Source organism: Protopterus annectens, chromosome 2.part1 (genome assembly GCF_019279795.1).
Source record: "Protopterus annectens isolate FY-2018-M chromosome 2.part1, PAN1.0, whole genome shotgun sequence".
In the NCBI taxonomy this organism is placed as follows: Eukaryota; Metazoa; Chordata; order Ceratodontiformes; family Protopteridae; genus Protopterus; species Protopterus annectens.
Genome location: NC_056729.1, coordinates 1,446,081,973 through 1,446,104,342, shown reverse-complemented (window position 1 = coordinate 1,446,104,342; position 22,370 = coordinate 1,446,081,973). Strand labels below are relative to the sequence as shown.

Genomic DNA, 22,370 nt, shown 5'->3' with positions numbered 1-22,370 from the left:
GCTAAAAATTAGCTTTTGTTCCAAGTCAAACTTTCCTGGTTAACAAATGTTAAAAATGACACGCATTTGAATATCAGACTTCATATTCTTCAGAAAGTGCATGGTAACACAAAAGCTTTTATTCTAGCAATTTTCTAAGTGTATAAGATGGATATTTGAAATTTGTCCCTATTTTTGGGACTGTATTCCCCCATTATTGGCTTCATCCAGGTTTTGTGCTAAGGTTGAGAGCTATGGTAAGAACTGAATTCACAGAATATGTTTGGGGGCTATATTCCCCCATTACTGGCTTTGTCCGAGTGTTTTTTGCTAATAGGTTGAGAGCTATGGTGAGAACTGAATTCACTGAATGTTTGGGGGCTGTATTCACCACACATTACTGGCTTTGTTCAGGTGTTTTGTGCTAAGAGGTTGACAGCTGTGCTATGGTGAGAACTGAATTCACTAAATGGTAGCCATTTAAGTTTCCGTCTTCCTCTTTAACAAAACAGCTGATATGGCATAGTGGTATTTTGCTCTGACTGTTTTGGTACAGGGTCCCCTGGGTTCAAGGCGTGGCAGTGAAATGTATGGTGGTAACACAGCATTTATTCTAGCAACTTTCCAACATTATACAAGCAATGTTTAAAATGTGTCCCTGGTTTTTGACCTTTTGTCCCCCTCCCCCAATAAATTTTGGCTTTTTCCAGATTTCTTGTGCTGCAAAGTTCAGAGATACAGCTGAGTGTCGAGTAGATTTTACAAGGAGCTGAGAGCTGCATGGTTTAGTGCTGCTTATGCCAAGTCATCTTGCATTGTTAATAGCACAACAGGTAGTGTACTTGCTTTTGATGCAGAAGGCTGTGGGTTCTACTCCCACAATAGGCAGATGCATTGCTGATACTGTACTGTGTTGTAAAGGGGGTGGATGCTGCAGTCCTTTTTGGCAAAAATACCTAGTAACTATGAACCTGTTATCAGTTTGCTATCAATTCCCTATTGCGGTATTACTAGCTTGTCATTTTTTTAATGCATGCAACATAGGTAATTTATTCTTCAAGGGCAACAGGCACTTTATTTGTAGATGGAACAATGACATATAAAGTTGTTTGCTAGCAGCAACCTCTTTATTAGTTAAAGATTTCTTTAATGTGGATTTTACTACTTCAGAGATTGTGCATATTTACTGATACTGGTGGACTATAGAAGGTTGAGTAGACTTTTTATGATGGAAATGTTCTGAATTGGGCAGTTTTGTCATTGGTGTATGCATTTTGTTTCATTGTTTACTGGAAAAATGTTCAAAACAATAAATTTAAAATGTCCTCTAACAACTGTACTGTATTGTACAAGGAATATAATGTAATACAGTCAGGAAGGTGTATCAAAGAGCATGTGTATGTTTCATGTTCAAGGGGCCTATGATTTTGAAAACAGCCCAGAGTTAATCTTTATCTGCCACTGGCAAAATGTATTTTCTTTTAATGTGGGTTTCAATGCTGTTTCAATGCATGGGAGTTTCAAGGGCAGAGAAGTTTTAATGCTAAGTCTATCATTGTGAGACTGCATTGCTTTGTTTAACAGATATCTATTAGGGTTTGTGCTGTAAAATGCAAAATAAAACTTTCAAATGAAATCTAAATCATCGCAGAAGTAAAGCAGTATGCACATTACAGTGTTTATGGTAAATGGGGCAAAATAACCAAGGAATGGGACATTGGAATGGCTGCAAGGGGGAGGCTCCATTCGACCATGATTTTGTGAGGGGGGTTAGCAAACTCAGACAGCCCCAGTTGAACTATACCTCTCAGTTGTCCATATGTTTGCAAAATGAATAGATATTTGCTTCTTATTTTTGGTTTGTTCCTCATAAAATTTGTGGTTTCTAGCAAATCATTTAGGAATGAAGTCACTAAATGACAGACATTGAGTTTCAGACGTCATAACCTTCAGAAAAATGCATGCTAATGCAAGACCTGTTATTCTATCAACTGTCTTAAGTTTATACAAGAGCAATTTTTAGTAGTGTTTGTATGTTCCCCAATATATTTGGCCTTGTCCAGATTTCCTGCATTAAGAGGTTGAGAGGTATGTGCAAATCGCTTTGTAGAATTAGGAATATCCAAACCTCTCCATTGTCCCCAATTTTGGCTCAAAATGTTGCTCTCCCCTAATAATCCCTCCTCAAAAAGGCAATTTTGGAAGAAAATGTGGAGGGTTTACAATTATATATAACTGTAATGATCAGAGTTACAGATTACTTTTATTTCAGAAATGCATGTAGATGCTCTTATTTTGTTAGCTGCTCAAGTTAACAGTGTTAATATTAAAAAGGTGTCCCTTTTTTGACAGGTTCCCAGCTGTATTGTGTGGCAACTTTATATTTTTGCATCACATTTTGGTCTGTAAAATTGTGGTTTTTCTGGCAAATTAGTGGCAAGTAATTAAAGACTGAAGTTAGAAAATAATAACAGACATTTGAGTTTCAGATTTCATACCCTTCAGAAAATTCGTACTAATGCAAGACCTACTACTGTTCTATTATCTAAGTTAATAAGAGCAATATTTAAAAATTGTCCTTATTTTTGGGCCTGTGTCCCACTTCTAGTTCTATGTATGGCTCTGTCTAGATTTCTTGCTCTGAAGTTGAGAGGTATGAGTGTCAGAGCCATCACTGTCAGCCAGAGACATTTCAAATTGTGACATACTTGTTGCATCCCACTCCCCCATTGTAGTGGCTCTGGATGTGTCCAAGGAAGGCAAGGAGCAATTATGCAGTGTAAGTGTGCAAAGTATTCCCCCATCCAAGGTAGACCACAAGTATGACCGTGGCTTTTCATCTGTCTTTGATTTTGAAGAATGTTCTGGTTTTCTGTCATATTTTTATACTGTTGATTTATGCTTCTTATTATTCAGGAAATGCATGCTGTCACAGTGCCCTGTTGCTCTGTTTAAGCAGCAATGATTTAATGACCATCTGGTAAGCTTGTCAGAGATTGTAAGATGCAAGTAAGCTTTAATAAGCATACTGCTAAAGAATTACCAGCATTGAAAGCCTTTTCGTTGTTGCCATGTCGAGAATATTTACATAACTAGATAATGTATAAGCCTCGGGTATTGAAATGCATATGACAGTATTTGTAATAAAAGGACAAGATTACAGTATTTTCAGAAGCTCATTACATTTGTTGGAGACTTGCAGTCATCTTTTGCTGGAGACTTGCAGTCATCTTTGCAGGCTTACCCGTAAACTAAACAGAGTGCCAATCTATCATGTGTGGTCCATAACTTGTGCAGGAATCCTTTAAGCAATTTATCTTGAGCTTGTTTCTTGTTTGCTGTTCATTTTTTACTTTGATCATGTCTTCCCCATGAAACAAGTAGATAGTTGTGTCAGGCAGCAGGTCTTTTTTGTATGAGAAACATTTTTACAAGTGGGGGTATCACAGAGATTGCTACTTTCAGCATGTTACTTGGTAATTTTATAAAGCTGAATATAAATTATAATTAGAACTGCAGTGCAAGGAGTAGTGGTTTGAGTTGAGTGCTGCTTGTTTTTTTATACTTGATTTTGACTGGCATTCCAGTAATGTATTTAAAAAGTAATTTATTTTTTCATGCCTCACAACCTGTTTCCATCTGGATATTAAGTAAGTTGTCATGTAGCCAATGTATTTAAATATTTTTTTCTTCTACACTTCATTTTGTCTTGATTGGACTCTCGTAATGACTGTTTGGCACCCAGGGCAGCGTATTTAATTAAAGTTCCAGTTGTTGTGGTTTTGAGCATAGCCCCACCCCCTTTCTAGTTGGTCACACCCCTCCCCATTGGCCCCACCCATTCAGCTGTCTCCTGCAGCCCTCCTTTAATTGGAAGTCACCAGCCGCCACTGCTATTAGAGCTTAAATTATCTCTACACAAAACAGCCACAGTTGAAATGTTTAAAAATATTTAATAATAAATAATAAAAACAAAAGACAATACTTCTTACTACACAGTGCTAGTCAAGAGTTCAGAGATCACAGAGAAATACTTAAAATAATACCGTAGAAAAGTTCTGACATCACAGAAAAACAAACTAGTCTAATATTCCTATTTCCTAGCTATATCCAAGAGAAAGCACAGTTCTAAATAACTTCCATATAGAGCAAGGCAGTGCTGGTGATGTTGGACGTTCTCAAGACAAAAAGCTGTCTGATTCTCTCTCTTTAAATTAATAACACAGAGCTGCTTCACATGACATCATTCTTTACACTTCTCTGGTGTTCCCAGGCTAACAGAAACTACAGTTCCATTCTTTACACCTGGTCAGAAACCAGAGGAATAAAGGACATTTATACATGCAAATTCTAGCCTTTAACTCTGGTCTTAAAACAATAGGCAAGATGCCTTCCTCTAGACATATCGGCTCCGAATTTTGACATCAAAGACAGTCATAAAATGCTTGACTTAGCTTTCTTACAGCAGAGTGCACTGTCGTTACATTTTTGCAGTTCAATATCCAATGCAGTCTTTTTACATTTAAGAGAACAAGCCTGTGGCTTACATTAATATTTACAAATGACAGAATTAACTACAAAATTCTATCTGGCTAGGCTGGCAGCCTTCACCTATCTTCACAGCTAGTATTAAAGCTACCATTTTAGAAAAGCCAAATTGTGCAGTGATGTACAAATAACTTACTTCTGGTAAAGCATAAGTCAGATATGATAGCAAGCACAAACAAATATCTTGAATGTAGTGTTTTATTTCTGTAAATGAAATTAGACATCTGATGCAGTTCACTTCAAACATGTTCAAGATATGACTCTGCAGTAATTCATTTGCTATGTTTACTATACCTGGGAGTCTGATGTACTTCTGACCACCAGCTGTAATTAGTGTAGTTGATAAGGAGTAAGATCTGGCACCACAGCAATACCAGGGAGGGATGTGTGGGAATCATTGACTGCACCATTACATTTAGGGTATCTAATGTATAAAAATTTCCATCAGCTCCATCACCCTTCAAAAGTTTCGTAGCAGCTGAAGTGATCCTTCTAAACGTTCCTGTTATGGAAAACCAGAACAGATCAAGGTTAATTGGCACACAATCCATTACAGTGTATGCTTAAAGACATAAGAACTTTACTGAATTAAAAACATTATTCAAATGTGTAAGCATGAAATGATCACCTTAACATAACTTCCTACTTACCATAATGACACAAGTTATACTAGTGACACACGTTTATCTAAAACAGCTGTTGATGTGCTTCCCTCTTAACAAAGGGAATGAATGTGTTTAAGACCATAAAGAGCAGGATTTGTGTGTGTGTGTGTGTGTGTATATATTTAAAATAAATAAACTTATATTATTAGTAATAAAACAATGTTTATATTTTTCTTATTTGTTGTACTCTAACATTTTTCCCAGAACAAGACGTCTGATTTAGTGTAATAACAATATTTTGGGGGGGTGTCATTAGCACGACCACTGCAGTTCCATTTTTTGGCAGTACTGTCTGTGAACACCTAAAATTATAAGAAAATGAAAAACATAAGTTAATATTTTTAGCTAGGGTAGAATGCTGGGCTTACATTAGAATAATCTAAAAATAAATAAGCAGGCAGCGTACACATACACTGTGTTGTTAAATCAGTATCTGTGATACTTCAGAATCAGACTCAGTACATGTAAAATGGAATCAAACACCCTAGCCCAAAAGTTCCTGGAATTCATAAACTCAAATGCCATGGAACAACTAGTCACCATCCCCACAAGAGGAGATAACATACTTGATCTCATCATCACGAACATGGGAGCACAATGTTCAACACCGGAAGTATACCCCTCACTGGTAAGATCAGATCACAAACTAATCTCGCTGGAGGTCCTCATCCCACCCCACCTGAAATAAAAGACCACAGTAAAGAACTTCTCAAAGCCGACTTCACACTTCTAAAGACTAGTGTGGTCTCCTTTAAGGCCCCAGCGGCGGAAAACAGTACTCAAGCCGCTGAATCACTTACAAATGCCTTCTACCAGCACCTGCAGGACTGCCTGGATAAGGCAATCCCAAGCAAAACAAAGACTCTTTGTACCAAGGCAAGCGTCCAGTCTGGTGGACCCCAGCCATAAACAAACTCTATAACAAAAGGAGGAAGCTACTACAAGATAGAGCAAAATCCTTAAAGGTAAGACACCCTTGATCACTATAAGTAAAAAACTAAGAGCTCTCATAAAATCATCCAAAGCAAATTTCGAGAGAAAATAGCTAAAGACTCAAAAGACAATCATAAGGCCTTCTTTAGCTATGTTAGAAACCTAGGAGGAAACTCCCAGATATGCTCAGAACTAGTTCAAAATGATGTGAAGATTACTGATCCTACAGACATTGCCAACATACTGGCTGACAGGTTCAGTGCAAACTTCTCCCCCCCAAAAGGAGAGATATCTATACCAAGCGATTGCAGCCCCCAAACATCTCCAGCGCCCAAGTGAGAACTGCTCTCTCCAAAGCAAAAACACAGCATCCATGGGACCTGATGGTGTTCGGCTGTGTGCTCCATGAACTCAATGAGGAATTAAACCCACAGCTAGGACAGCTGTTTAATCAAAGTCTTACCTCTGGCTACGTACCCAGGGATGGGCGCACTGCAACTGTGGTCCCACTTCACAAAGGCGGTGCCTCCACCGACCCTGGAAATTACCGCCCATTAGCTTGACAAGCCTTATCTGCAAAGCCATGGAGGATCATAATGGACCTCATAAATAAAGACATAGGAATTTGCAGACTTTGGATCCAACCCAGTTTGGCTTTGTCAAAGGCAGATCATGCCTTTTAAACTTGGTTGACTTTTTGAAACAGTCACCAAAGCCATTGATGAGGAAAGGCAGTCCATACAGCCTACCTCGATCTGGCTAAGGCCTTGATACAATACCCCACTCGGGTATCATTGAAAAACTCATCAGCTTAAATGTTAACCCATACATCACAAGATGGGTTGCAAACTGGCTGAGTGACAGAACCCACAGGGTCAGAGTTGCTGGCGCCATGTCAGACTCAAAGCCTGTCACAAGTGGTGTCCCACAGGGCTCAGTCCTGGGCCCACTCTTGTTTGGCATCTACTTTTCCAAGTACAAGCAAACACAGGAGGGTTATGGCTGACAAAGTTTGCAGATGACTGCAAACTGGGCCATAGTAGAAAACACATCTGACACAGATATCCTTCAGAAGGGTCTCACAAAAGCGGATAACTGGTGCCAGAGCCACGGCCTAAAGTTAAATGCCAAAAATGCATAGTCATACCCTTGGAAAACAAGGTTACCCCTAGCTACCAAATAGGTGGCAATCCACTGAGCACAGAAGAAGTTATCAGGGACCTGGGGACCCAGGTTGATAGTAGTCTGTCATTCGACACCCATGTAGCTAAAGTAGTTAGGAAGACCTTCTACATTGCCCACCTTATCATGAAGGGATTCTCATCTAGATCAAGGGAGGTTATAGTCTCCCTTTACTCATCACTCATCAGACCAATGATTGAGTACAATGCCCCATTCGGAATGTATCTGACCCGACACTTGCAGCAGCTGGAGAGGCCACAAAAGTTCCTCACCAAAAGGATAAAGGGTCTCAAAATCTATCCTATGCTGCCCGACTGAAAGAACTCCAGCTCTATTCAGTCGCTTACCGCTGGCTCAGAGGTGACCTTTGCCTAACATACAAGGCCATGTCAAACCCAGATTTGATGAATATGCTTCACCTCAAAAATCTAGATCCATCAGAGCCACAAGGGCGGGAGACTTAAACCTCGACACGGCTATTAATAGGACGTGCTGGAGGGATAGATTCATCACCCAAAGACTCCCTATGCTGTGGAACAAAATCCCGGTACATGTGAGGCAGAGCACCTCGCTGGCCTTGTTCAAGAGAAATCTTGACCAATGGATGGGAGATCGCAGATATACCCCAGGGATTACCTCAGTGTCACTTCTCGACAGAGGCACAGCAAAATAATGGGTATAGTTCCCCATACTAAAGGGGTGGCGTAAGCCACAAAACGATGGGCTAGGCTTGTAAATGCCCTCGGGCAGATAGCCTAGTATGAACCTATGAACCTATGAATGCCTGGAATATCATTTATGTTAGGTTTACTGGTCTGGGAGTCGGAATTTGTACTCTAAGTTAGATTTGTTTACGCTTTTTGGTTCTGCTCCATATGCGGCATCCTTTTCTGGAAAATTACATAATTGCTTAAAATATTTTGTGCATAGAAATAAGGAAATTACTGCATTTGAGAATGTTTGGCTATGATGATGGTTACAGTATGATGGTATTTTGCATATCTGTTGGGGCATTTTGTATAATTTGTGAGTCAGAAATAGGTCTCTGAAATAACAGCCGGTAGTTTACATCCACAGGAATCAACAGCATGAAACACTACACGTCTGCACTCCCCTGCCCTCATACACACTGCCACCACCAAATGAAGTAAATCATGTGCAAGTTCTTGGCTATTGTGATGTGAAATAAATGGAAAAAAGGTAACCATGGAGATTTATTCTACTTAAATATTGTAGGCTGACAGCAGTTTCTCTGGGTAGGCAGTGAGTTGGACTGGGGGGCAATGCCTGTGTGTGAATAGTTGCAGTTCTGTCTTGCTTTGCAAGAGTAATGTACATTTCACTGAAGTAAGATCGACCACAAGTTCTGAATGAGTATGGTTTATGGGGGGGGGGGGGGGGAGTATACTTACCTTCATGACAGTGTCTTTTTTTGCCTTTAACCTGACAAGATCAAGTAGTATACTGTGGTTGGGGCTGTGCGTGACCGGAACAAATGGCCCTGATGCTTACAGTTAAGTCTAGCTTTGCAAAACTATAATGTCTGTACTTTAAGATGAATGTACAATAATTAGCAAGCTTACGAGTAGTTCATGTATGTTTCATATCTGTTCATTCTCTATACTGAATGTTTACTTAAAATTGTTTCTAATATATTGAGCTTGTCTTCCCGGACATTCTTGACGAGGGATTTTTGTTTTATAAAACCGTGTTGCATTGTCAAAACTCAGGTAAATAAAAGTAAAATACATAAAATGAAATGTGCACTTGGCTGGCACACTCATTTTGTTGACAGAAGCATTAGTCACAGCTTGTAAGTATGCAATGCAGCTGTTACTATTATTTGTACTTTAATCCTGACAGGTAAAAAGCAACTACTTTACTTAGGTAATATGGGGGGGGGTTGTGAATTCATTAAGGTGATGGCCTTGTTTACTGTCTAAATTATGGCTTTGCAAGATAACTGTTTATTTGGGTGAAGTCAGTTGTTGTGCAAGCCTGTAACTGCCGTTTCTGTGCAACAGACTAAATGAATGCAGCCATTAATATTTGCATTTTAATCCAGGCAGGATCAGCATATATTTTAGGTTGGCAATTGATATGATGGCTGTTTGTGGATGAAATGTTTGGCACTGTAGCGTTGGTGTAATTCTGGCTTTGTAGAACTAAGTGGGGGGGCTGTTTGGAAAGGAAATTAAATGATTGGCCCTACTACTAACTGTTAAGAATGCTGTGCATTTGGATGGAGTGAGATGGACTGAGTACAAATGCTGACCTCTGGATAATGTTTATGTAAAAGATGCAGTTACATTACTGTTTTGCTTTCTGATTTCAGAGGTTCAAGCCAGGTACTTTTGGTAGCCTATTGGGATGGGGGACTACCATGTCAGTGTGAGAATGCAATAACTGGCCATTTACTGTTATTTGTAATTCTGGCTTTGCAAAACTAATGTGTCTGAGGGAGTAAGCAATATGCATACATGCTGTGACTACTGTCTCTGTGCAGCAGATGTATTTTGATGCTGGAAGGATCAAAGCAGAAACCGTAGTGGTGGGCAATGAAATGACTGTCCCTGTTTTATTTTTAGTCCTGCAAAGCCAGAATTAAGACAAAATGTAAGCTGTGACAGTGTGTGTATCACAAATGCATTAATATAGTCTTTTAAATCCTGGCAGGGCCAAGCCAGATAGTTGGTAGGTTATGGCTGTGGGAGACTGTCAATGAAATGAGTGCCGTTTCTGAAGCTGTACTTCCAAATGTATACAACAGTGGCACTTAATCATTTCTGTAACATCATCATTTCAGAGTTACAATTACGATAACCAGAATGAGTGAGCAGAGTGTTACAGCGGCCTATCTGAAATCTATTAATTTTTGAGACTTAACTCTGAATGAAAAGTTAAGAATCAAGAGGACTGGAAGACCCATACCTGATATGAAGATGGAGTCTCAAGGTACAAGTAGGTCAAAAACATACACATGCAGCTTCAGCAGCTCAGTGTACGACAAACAAACTTGGATCTGTGGTTGTGAGGAAACAAACAGCTTGTACTGCTTCCCATATTTATTGTTCAGTGGAGAGGATGCCTGGACATCAAAGGGTAAAAAAGACCTAAAGAGAATGGAAGAAAAGTCCAGAAACCATGTACAGTCTGCTAAACATTTTGATAACCAAATGAGTCTAGCAGTTTTGGAAACTGTGGATATCAGGTCTCAGTTAAGTAGTGGATACCGGTTATCAGTAGAAAGACAGAAGAAAGTAGAAGAAAACCATCATATTCTATCACTTATAACAGACTGCATCAAGCTGTGTGCTGAAGAAGAAGTTGCTTTAAGAGGCCATGATGAGTCTGAAGAGTCAATGAGTGCAGGAATGTTCCGGAGACTGATAGACTTGGCTGAACACATGAGAACTTCAAATGTTTTTAAAGGAAAATCAAAAAACGTTCAAAATGAAATCCTGGACTAACAGTATGCAGAGAAGAAATAAAAAAGGAGATTCCTACTGCAAGATCTGTAGCAGTAACTGCTGATGAAGCCACTGCTGTTGCTGGGCTGTGGCAAATTGCCACTGTGTTCCATTATGTGGTCAATGGACAGGTGTTGGAACGTTTTTGGGGATACTTTATACCACCTGGACAGACAGCAGAGCATACTGCTGGTGTGATAAGACAACAGTTGAAGGAAGTAGTGGGAGACCAGCATGAAGAAGTGATTGCTCGGCGTTATGATGGTGCATCTGTTATGAGTGGTGTTCAATATGGGGTCCAGGCCATCATAAGAGAGGAGTTTAAATATGTCTATTATGTACACTACTATGTCCACCAACTTAATCTGGTAATGCAAAGAGCCACACAACAGAATACTGAAGCAAGGACATTTTTTTTAACACTTGGTGGAATTCCAGCCTTTTTTTCTCGTTCAGTCCAAAGACAAGCTGCTCTGGATAGTATAGTGTCACGACACATGCCAAGAGTGTCAGGAACACAGTGGAATTTTAACATCCGTACTGTAAATGCAGTGTATGAAAACTTGGGAGTTAATGTCGGAGTGCTTTCATTACTTGTACAGGTGTCCTATATCTGCTACAGCAACTGTACAGGAAGCAAATGGACTACTGTGGACAGTTGAAGATGATGAATTTAAATTTTGTCTTACTGTTTTCCATCGTATAATGCCCCATGTTGACATTCTTTACAGGCAACTTCAGTGTCATACCACAGATGCAACCACTGTTGAAAAGGATGTGCATACATTTTTGAATGAAACTGACGGTGTCAGGTCAGATATGGACGGCATTGCAAAACAGTATCTACGGACAGAGAACATCCTGTCAAGATGTAGACGAGGATCATCAGCTACCCGACCACTGCATGAGACATTGTTGATTGCTGCAAAGGAAGTGTGTCATGTCAAAGTTCCAGGCAAAACCACGATTTCAACAAACTGGCCATCTTCAAGCTTCTCAACCACTACTGCCTGAAAAATTTTCAACATACATAAGAGAGTTTCCAGAAGATCTTTTCACAGCAACAATAGACAACTATCCATTCCTGTTGAGGGGATCACTGTGAATACTTTGCAGCAAGTGTCAGTGCAGTCCAGATGTTAAAATTCTTGGTGGACAACTCATTAACCAGTGTCTTTTTAGAGATTTACAATGTGTTGTTGATTACAGCCACCACACCAATGTCAACTGCTGAGGCAGAAAGGTGTTTCTCAACAATGAAAAGAATTAAAAAGTTTCTTTGTAGTACAATGGGACAAGAAAGAATGAATGATTTACATAGAAAAGGAGTTAACACAGAGTATAACTAACTTCAACCAAAGAGTTACTGATTTGTTTGCACAAAATAAAGACAGACGAATGGACTTTATCTATAAGTAACAAACCTGGGAGATACACAGAATAACACAATACAGGTTCTTATTTGGTCATGTACTATACTACAAGCACTTATTTGGAACCAGGTGGAGTCACGTGAATAGTGTTTGCTTGGGAAACTTTTAACTGTCCCTTTTGAGTCTCCACAAAAAAGGGGGGAAAAAAAGAAATCCAGTATGACCAGATGTGTTCCAGGCCAGACCACAGCTTCTCTTTGGGTGCAGAAACCCAGTGTGACCAGATGTGTTGCAGAACAGACCACAGCTTCACATCAAGATTGCAGTGTACTGCAGAGGTAAGTCTTCAAACTAACCTGTATATACATGTAACAATGTGCTGTATAGAGTATTCAGCATGCGCCATAGTGACTGAGCATTTATTTCATGTAAGTTGGTAGGCATGGTCAGCACTGATCCCACTGTAACACAGCTCCACCCCTTTCTAGTTAGTCACACCCCTTCCTGTTGGCCCTAGCCATTCAGCTGTCTCCTGCAGCCCCCCCCCCTTTGATTTGAAGTCACCAGCCACCACTGGTTATTCATCTATAACTATACTTGTCAAAATGGTTGATAAAGGCTACATGTTCACACTTCTGGCATTTTACCTCTGATGAATTAAGTACTAGCCTACCTTTAAATTAAGCACTGACTACCCTAAGTACAATATCTTATTTCTGTCCTACAAAATCTTACAATTCCTATTAAAAGTCTCTGATGTGTGTGATGATCACCAGATGGTTGCATGCTCATGAAATTATATGCCACTCTTAATATATTTTTAGACCTTAAATAATGATGTGACTGCAATATGATAACCATTCAGCCATAAGTGTTAGAACTACAAAAGATACAAAAAAACATCCGATTATACCTGGTATCACAAGATGAATCAAATACAAAACAGGCTCATCTTGCAAAGGTACCACACTGCCTCAGCTCACATTTTACAGACGGCATTAAAAAACACGGCTTGTGATCACAAATAAAGTCTGCTATCCAAGTTAATCTCATTACACTGAGGACAAGATAAAAAATTCTTACTAAAAACCATCCTCACTCCTCACAATAAAGTACAGTTGTGTACCTACCATAAATGTAGATGTTCGAGTGTATTCACTGTTGCCATCATTACAATTGGGTTATCCTGCTGGCAGGCTACCCGCAGTCGGCCCGAGTTCCAAAGTCTAGGTCCGGTGTCGGTTGCTGTCGCTTCCTCCCTGACGTCAGTGCGCCAGGGGTATAAAAGATGCAGTCGACGCCATTTTCTTCAGTTTTTCTTGCCCCTAAAATGGTAGGCTATATTATGCCAATAAGCATGTATACACAAAAAAACAACTTTTCCTTCATCTACAAGCAAATAGACCACATATGTTGTACAGAATAGAGAAGTACAGATAAGTCCCAACAAGGAAAAAGGGGGATGGTGGGAGGGTAACCTGGACTGCAACAGTGAATACACTCGAACATCTACATTTATGGTAAGTGCACAACTGTACTATGTTCATCGTGTTTCACTGTTGCAGTCATTACAATTCAGTTGAATCCCAAAGCTACGGTTGGGAGGCTGGTGCTAAATAGGATTAGGAGAGGCTATCAGGCCCTGCAGAACTGCAGTGGCAAAGCCTGACCTGGACTTAGAGTAGTGAGGTAAGTGATAGTGCTTTGTAAAAGTATGCACCGAACTCCATGTTGCAGCCTCTAAGATGTCTTTGGTTGGTACTCCTCTGAGGAAGGCTGCTGAAGTGGCTGCTGCTCTGGTAGAATGAGGCCTAATGTCCTTAGGCACTGATTTGCCATGCTGTGAATAGCAGAAATGAATGCAGTGACTTATCCACTTTGAAATAGGCTGCTTTGAGACAGGCTTTCCTTGTGATCCTGCAGCATATGCCACTAGAAGTTGTTCAGTCTTTTTGAAAGCTTTGGTTCTAAGTAGAAGCGTAGCTGCCTGTGAATGTCCAAAGAATGCAGAAGTCTCTCACCCTTATTCTGTGGGTTTGGGTAAAAGGTAGGCAAATGAATTGTTTGGTTAAGGGCCACACTGGACACTACCTTAGGCATAAATGTAGGGTTTGTCCTCAGAGAAACCCTGTCAGGATGGAAAATGATAAAAGGTTCCACAGCCATGAGTGCCTGTAACTCTGAGACTCGTCTAGCGGAGGTTATTGCTAGGAGCAGAGCTGTTTTCCAGGATAAGAATTTTATATTAGCTGCAGAGACTGGCTCAAACAGAGGCAGTGTGAGTTTTTCCAAGACATAGTTGAGGTCCCATGCAGGTACTGGTGCTCTCCTTGGGGGTCTTATGTTTTTGGCCCCTCTGAGGTACTGCCTTAGTAATGGATGAGAAAAAAATAGGTGGTTCTGTATTGTAATGAGCTGAAATGGCAGAGGCATGAATTTTAATTGATGAAAAGGAAAGGCCTTTATCCAGCATCTCAGTTAACCTTTATCCAGCATCTCAGTTAAGTATTGCAAAATCTGAGGAATATTTGGAACAATCGTGTCAATACATTGTGCCTGGTTCCAAGCACAGAATCTCTTCCATTTTTCTGCATAGGATTTTCTGGTGCTAGGCCTCCTGGCTTCCAAAAGAACATCCATCACTGCTTTAGAGAGAGGTGTGTCTTGAATGGCTACATTATCCACCATGCTGCCAGGTTTAAGGTCCTGAGTTGGCTGTGCAGTATCTGACTGTCTTGTTGGGTCAATAAGTGAGGAATTTGAGGCAATGTCCAAGCTGGGCATTGAGACAAGCTCTTTAGGATTGGGTACCAGTGCTGGTGGGGCCAGTCTGGGGCAATCAGTATCATTTTTGGCTTCTCTTGTCTGACCTTGAGGAGTACCTTGGGGAGGAGAGGCAGAGGAGGAAAGGCATATTCCGTTAGGTTTTTCCAGCTGAAAGATAGAGCATCCACTTTCCATGCTTGCTTGTGATAAGTCCTTGTGCTGAATCTCTGTAGTTGGCAGTTGTGAGGGGAGGCAAATAGGTCTATGTCCGGGCATCCCCAGTTCCTTGTTATCATCCTGTAGACTTGTGGATCCAATTTCCACTTGTGGGGATCCATTAGGTTTCTGCTTATTTCGTCTGCCAGAGTATTTATCCTTCCTGGCAGGAATTGTGCTTGCAGATGTACTTGGTAAGTCAATGCTGTGTCCCACAAGTTCATGGCTAGTCTGCAGAGGGGGTAGGAATGTGTGCCCCCCTGCTTGTTTATGTACCACATGACTGTAGTATTGTCCGTCTTTATCAGTAGCTGTCCTGGATGAAGTAGATCCTTGAAGGCTGTCAGGGCATTTTGAACAGCTAGCATCTCTTTTTGATTGATATGTAAATGCATTTGACTTGCGGACCATGTGCCCTGAATACATCTTCCAGCCATGTGGGCTCCCCAGGCATAATCTGATGCATCTGTTGTCAATGTCTGCCTGGCTGCGGGAAGGTGAATGGCTGTCCCGTGTTGTGGTGACAGGCTTTTGCCCACCATCGAAACTCCTGTTGCAGGTAGGGAATGAGGTTAATTATTGTTTCCAGGCTGTGGCAATGTTGAGTCCAAACACTTTTTAGATACCATTGAAGTTTCCTCATATGCAGTCTTGTATATGGAATTAGCAGAATGCACGATGCCATGAAGCCCAAAGCCTGCAGAATTTTTCTTGCAGATAACTGGGTCTTTGTTGCTAACATTTTGAAATAAGTAGTCAGTTGTCTCTGTTTGGTGTGAGAAGCCATCTGGGCAGCTGTATTTAAGCTTGCACCCAGGAATATTATCTCTTGAGAGGGTACGAGTTTTGATTTCTTTTCATTTACTGTGCACCCTAGACCTGTTAGTAATCTTTTTACAAACGCCAGATGATGTAGTAGAATGCCCTTGTTCTCTGCTTGAATAAGGCAGTCGTCCAAATAAGGATATGCAATTACCGGTGCCAGGCATTTTGTAAAGACCCTGGGCGCAGTAGATAAGCCAAAGGGCAGTGCAGAGAATTGGTAGTGCATTGAGCCAGCTATAAATCTGAGGTATCTTCTGCATGATTGTCTGATTGGGACATGCAGGTATGCCTCTTTTAGGTCTAAAGTCAGAAGCCAAGCCGTCTTGTCCAGCATGGGCAGAAGCTGCTGCAAAGTTTACATTTTGAATTTTGGAATATCCAGGAATGTGTTTAGGATAGACAGGTCCATTATTGGTCTCCAGGCTTTGTCCTTCCTGGCCACCAAGAAAAGCCTTGAGTAAACTCCTAGTCCCTGCTCTTGCTGTGGTACTTGCTGAATGGCTCTCATGTCCATGAGGGATGAAACTTGTTTTTGTGCCTCTGCCCATTGATTATGTGGCAGGTCTGGCATACCGTTTGGCCTTGGCAGGGTCTGAAAGTGGAACCTGTAGCCTTGTGATAAGATATTTAGGACCCATTTATCCAGGGTGATCATGTGCCAATTTTGTGAAAAAAAAGTGCTACTTTTCCCCCCAAAGGAGCTGCCAGAAGATAAGTGCTTGGTGCTGGCAGGGGAAAGTCATTGAGACTGTTTCCTGTATGGCTGTGATTTTTCCTCTCCGCTTTTGGAGGTAGAAGCACCCCATTGTTTAGGCCTGTATGAGCCTTGGGGCTGTGATCTGCCTCTGGGGCGTCTGTATCTGCCTCTTTGCGGCCTGTCTGACACTGAAAAGGACCAATTCTTTGTAGGCCAATTCCTGCTAAATCTGGGAGGCTGTACCTGTAAGAAATCATTGACTGTTTGCATAGATTTAGCTTTGTCCTCCATTTTCCTCAACACCTCTTCTGCTTTAACTCATTCACTCCGGAGCAGCTCAGAAAAAGCTGCCTGCTTAATTCCACCATAGGAACAACAGTGCAGCCTGAGCTCATTTTCAGAAAATCCATTTGTAATACTATACAGAAAACAAATGTTCATAACTCTTTAACTATAAGAGCTACACTAAAAATGTAAACGTTGTTCAGCAGACACTGACCTTTCCAACAGTGTAAATGTTGATAGTGCATATCAAAGTCATTATTAAATATTTGGTATGGAATGCTGATATTGTGCATATTTTTTACCTTTTTGGAAAAGCAAAGCACAATATCTTGGTCTATGTACCATGCAGACCCATACAATTTGAATTTAATTTGTTAGTATGAATGTCAGCTTTAAAATGATGAAGGTTTCCTTAAGCAGAATAATTACGCTGCAGCTCGAACAAGATAGATTTATTGTTTAAAATGCACAGATATTCCACAAATAAAAACCAGAGAATTATATCAGATGGTTAAGCGCTTTCATCTGTTTCCACACAGACTTCATCAGAACCAACTGTTATTGCTTTACCATAGTTTAAATACCCAGTTTTGGCGCCAAAAAAATTAACTAATTAACTTCTTAAAGATACATTCTAGTACATAAATGCTTATGCCTTCTAAAATTAACTATCTGCACCACGAATACTAAATATAACCTGATAATGTCTACATAATAACTATAGATAAATGTATATTAAAAATATATTATATATTTTAAAAATAGACTAAGTTAAAATACATTCTACACATGGATGATACATGCTAATAAATATTAAATATAAATAGATTAATAAAATAAAATGCATTATAAAGTGCTAAGAAACATAATGTATATAAATGTATTATAAATATGGAATTCCCAATGATGTGCATACAATTTAACATAGCAATTAATTATGACTAACCATAAAAATAAAGAATAAACAAATATAAAAATTTAAAATAAATATAAAACACAGTTATGTTGCATTGAAATTACATTTGAAAATGCAAAATGTATAGTTTATTCCAAAATTAGGAAAGGTTTCAAGCTGATACTATCATTTATGCCTGGAAATCTTGTGGCGTCAGTAAATATCTGCCACTTGCTTTCCAGTAATGCTAAGTAAACTTTCCAGTTACCTCCTCTTTCGGTACGGTCAATGTGTTCAATAATGGAAAACTTAAATGTGTGATCGTGTCCTCTGCTGTGTATGTGTTTATATAAGTCATTTCTTTAAATCAAGTCAACATAGGTCACAGAAGAATAGATTTAGTCATCGAAGAATATTTGATAGATAACAGGATTACAAATGAGACCTATAATTTCATTAAGAACAATTTTCCTATAGTAGCCAATATAATAGGCATCCCAAAGGTACATAAATGTAAGGACAACCCTCCTTTTAGACCTATAATATCAGGGTCCAAATCAAAAACATTTAACTTGGGTGGAACTATAGATAGTTGGACCAAACATGTGTATGACAATATTCCTTATTTAATAAAGGATTCTTGGCATTTTTTGAGCAAACTTACGCAGGATTTATGGAATAGTGGATTGGTTTTTGTGACAATTGATGTTGTTGATTTATTCTCATGTATTCCCAAAGAATGTGGTTTGGAATTTTTTAGCAATAGTTTGAAGGCGTATTCAAAAATGTCATGGGAGAAAATTAGTTTAATTGTGGACATGATGAGTTTAGTTTTAGACCACAATTATATTCAATTTCAAGGGGAGTTTTTTAAGCAAAGTAGAGGGGTAGTTATGGGAGCCTCTTGTGCCCCCATCTTTGCAAATCTTGTAATGGCAGAATGGGAGTCAAAATATGTGTTTCAAAGTAAATTTTTCCACCACATAGCTTTATATGTTAGATTTTTAGATGACCTTTTTATTTTATGGAATGGTACGCATGATGAAATAATTTCTTTTATTAAATATATAAATGACACGACTGATTTTTGAAATTTACATACAATATTAACAAAAATGGAATAGCATATTTAGATACATACATAAGTCATACAAGGTATGGTTTTGAATCCAAAATATATAGGAAAAATACATTTTCTAATGATTATATAGAATATAGTAGCAGTCATCCACCATATATTTTTAAAAATGTGGTAAAAGGACAGTGTGTTAGAGCAGCACGTATGTCATCAAGTAAAGATATAATGGAAAAAGAATTACAAACAATATTTAATATGTTTAGTAGCAGGGGTTATCCCAACACTATGTTAAATGATGTAGTTGGATATGTTAAACGACAATGGGGCATAAAGTTTTTACCTCTTTTAGGTACATCATACATTTGCGTTAAAGGAAAAGATGAGAGGGAGTCCCCAGTAGCATTTAATAGAGTGTGTGTGATCATGTACACACCTTTTGCAAATCATATAAAGGATATATTGAATAGACATTGGGATATGATAACAATTACCATGGTTTTGGGCAAACAACCGAAATGTGTATTTAAAACTGCTCCAAATATTAAAAAATTGTTAGAGAGGGCATCATACGTCGAGAAATGCAAGAATACTATTACGGGAACTTCGATATGTGGTTCATGTAGTCAATGTAGACATATACATGAATCAGTAAGCATTAAGTTAGAGAACATCCACAAGACATATATAAAATGCAAGGCAGGAAATTGTAATACACAACATGTAGTTTATCTTGCCACCTGCGTAGCCTGCCCAGCATTTTATATAGGAAAGACCGAGAGGAAGTTCAAAAAACGTATATACGAGCATTATTATAAGATACAGAAAAATGATATGAAGAATGCCTTATATAAACACATACACAGCAGAGGACACGATCACACATTTAAGTTTTCCATTATTGAACACATTGACCGTGCGAAGAGGAGGTAACTGGAAAGTTTACTTAGCATTACTGGAAAGCAAGTGGCAGATATTTACTGGCCACAAGATTTCCAGGCATAAATGATAGTATCAGCTTGAAACCTTTCCTAATTTTGGAATAAACTATACATTTTGCATTTTCAAATGTAATTTCAATGCAACATAACTGTGTTTTATATTTATTTTAAATTTTTATATTTGTTTATTCTTTATTTTTATGGTTAGTCATAATTAATTGCTATGTTAAATTGTATGCACATCATTGGGAATTCCATATTTATAATACATTTATATACATTATGTTTCTTAGCACTTTATAATGCATTTTATTTTATTAATCTATTAATATTTAATATTTATTAGCATGTATCATCCATGTGTAGAATGTATTTTAACTTAGTCTATTTTTAAAATATATAATATATTTTTAATATACATTTATCTATAGTTATTATGTAGACATTATCAGGTTATATTTAGTATTCGTGGTGCAGATAGTTAATTTTAGAAGGCATAAGCATTTATGTACTAGAATGTATCTTTAATGTATCTTTAAGAAGTTAATTAGTTAATTAATTTTTTTGGCGCCAAAACTGAGTATTTAAACTATGGTAAAGCAATAACAGTTGGTTCTGATGAAGTCTGTGTGGAAACAGATGAAAGCGCTTAACCATCTGATATAATTCTCTGTTTTTTATTTGTGGAATATCTGTGCATTTTAAACAATAAATCTATCTTGTTCGAGCTGCAGTGTAATTATTCTGCTTAAGGAAACCTTCATTCTTTAGTCGGTGGATTCCATAGTAGCTTTAAAATGATACCTTAACCATTACTGTGTGATGCTCCTTTCATGAGATATTCACATAAATATGATTAATATATTATTTCTCATAATTGACAAATAAACAAAGCATAATATCTCATCACCTGTAACAGACAGAGCCTACATATCAGTGTAGAAGTTGTGCATCTGAATGTCAGCTTCAAAATGATGCATCATTTGTGTGATTATCATGCTCCCTCGCAAAGATATGGGCATAAAAATGAGAAGTATTGTAAATGTATAATTTTCATATTCGTACAAGACTAAACAAACTGTGATATCTGTACGTGTGTGCAGTGCACAGACACAGTTCTTTTACCATGTTGTAAGGAGTAACACTGTCTTCAAAATGAGGTATTACTTAGCACATTCAGATGCTCCCTTGCAAAGTTATTTACCAAAATATGAAAAAAATCATAATTTCCATAACCTAAGTCTGAAACAAACTTTGATATCTGCCTATGAGTACAACATACAGGCACCATTCTTTTACCATGTTAGAACCATAAATAATCTTTTCAAAAGGAGGTATTACTTAGCACATTCAGATGCTCCCTTGCAAAGTTATTTACCAAAATATGAAAAAAATCATAATTTCCATAACCGTAAGTCCCAAACAAACTTTGCTATCTGCACATGTGTCAAACATACAGGCACAATTATTTTACCATGTTGGAACCAGCAATACTTTCTTCAAAATGAGATATTACTTGGCACATTCAGATGCTCCCTTGCAAAGTTATTTACCAAAATATGAAAAAAAATCATAATTCCCATAACCTAAATCCCAAACAAACTTTGATATCTGCACATGTGTCCAACATACAGGCACCATTCTTTTACCATGTTGGAACTATCAATACTGTCTTCAAAATGAGGTATTACTTAGCATAGATGTGTCCAACCTGCGGCTCGCGGGCCGCATGCGGCCCTCAGAGCTCTGCCATGCGGCCCTCTACCTCTAACTCCAACATTCATGTACGCATGCCCCAAAACACTTTTTTGTTGTGTTTTTCGCGGCCGTGACCTGTAACTCTAACATCAGTGTGTGCATGCACCAAAGCATCCTTCTAGTTTTGATTTTTTTGCGCCAAAGAAGGGTCTGTGTGTTTGCGCCATTATTTCGTGCCAAAGAATCAATGTGTGTGTTCTTGCTGAAGAGGGACTCGTCTATGGATTTGCTGCCATTGCCTTTTAAAGAGACAGCACTTACCTGTGTTAATAGGTAAGTATGGTGTGAGTGCATGCATGAAAGCAGAATGTTTGTGTGTGTGTCTGTTTGTGTGTGCATGACAGAGAGACCGAGAGAGAGACATGCAGAAAGAGGCTAACATACAAAAAAGTTAGCTCACAAATGCATCCTACATTAAAAGTACACTTTCATTAAATTGCAGCTTTTCTGATAGGGAGAGTGTTGTATTGAATATGAAATCATACCTCCCAACTGTATGGATTTTCGAAGAATGTCTGGATTTTTGCCTCATCTTTTAATTTAATTTGTGTCTTTTGCTTAAGAAATAAAAGTAGACATCCAAGGTAATGCAGTCCCAGAGATTAAGAAGGAGACAGCAGCGTAGGGTTAATGGGTCAGTAATGGATTGAGTAATGTGGGACTGTAGCATATAAAGTTTGTTTTTTTTTGACAAACAAAAAAAAATCACCCAGTACTGTCTTGTCATTGGTGGGTTCTAAGCAGTGATAGATTGGACAACAG

At 38.7% G+C, this 22,370-nt stretch overlaps 1 protein-coding gene across 4 annotated transcripts in view; it reads right to left on the bottom strand.

Annotated features, from left to right (window-relative positions):
- The window catches only part of HTT (huntingtin), a 4,811,037-nt gene that overhangs the window by 1,610,064 nt on the left and 3,178,603 nt on the right, over positions 1 to 22,370 (bottom strand). For all 4 annotated transcript variants that reach the window (XM_044062924.1, XM_044062926.1, XM_044062925.1 and 1 more), the window contains one exon: positions 4,822 to 5,029. In XM_044062924.1, coding sequence (XP_043918859.1) covers positions 4,822 to 5,029 — 208 coding nt within the window. The remainder of the gene's footprint in view (positions 1 to 4,821; positions 5,030 to 22,370) is intronic.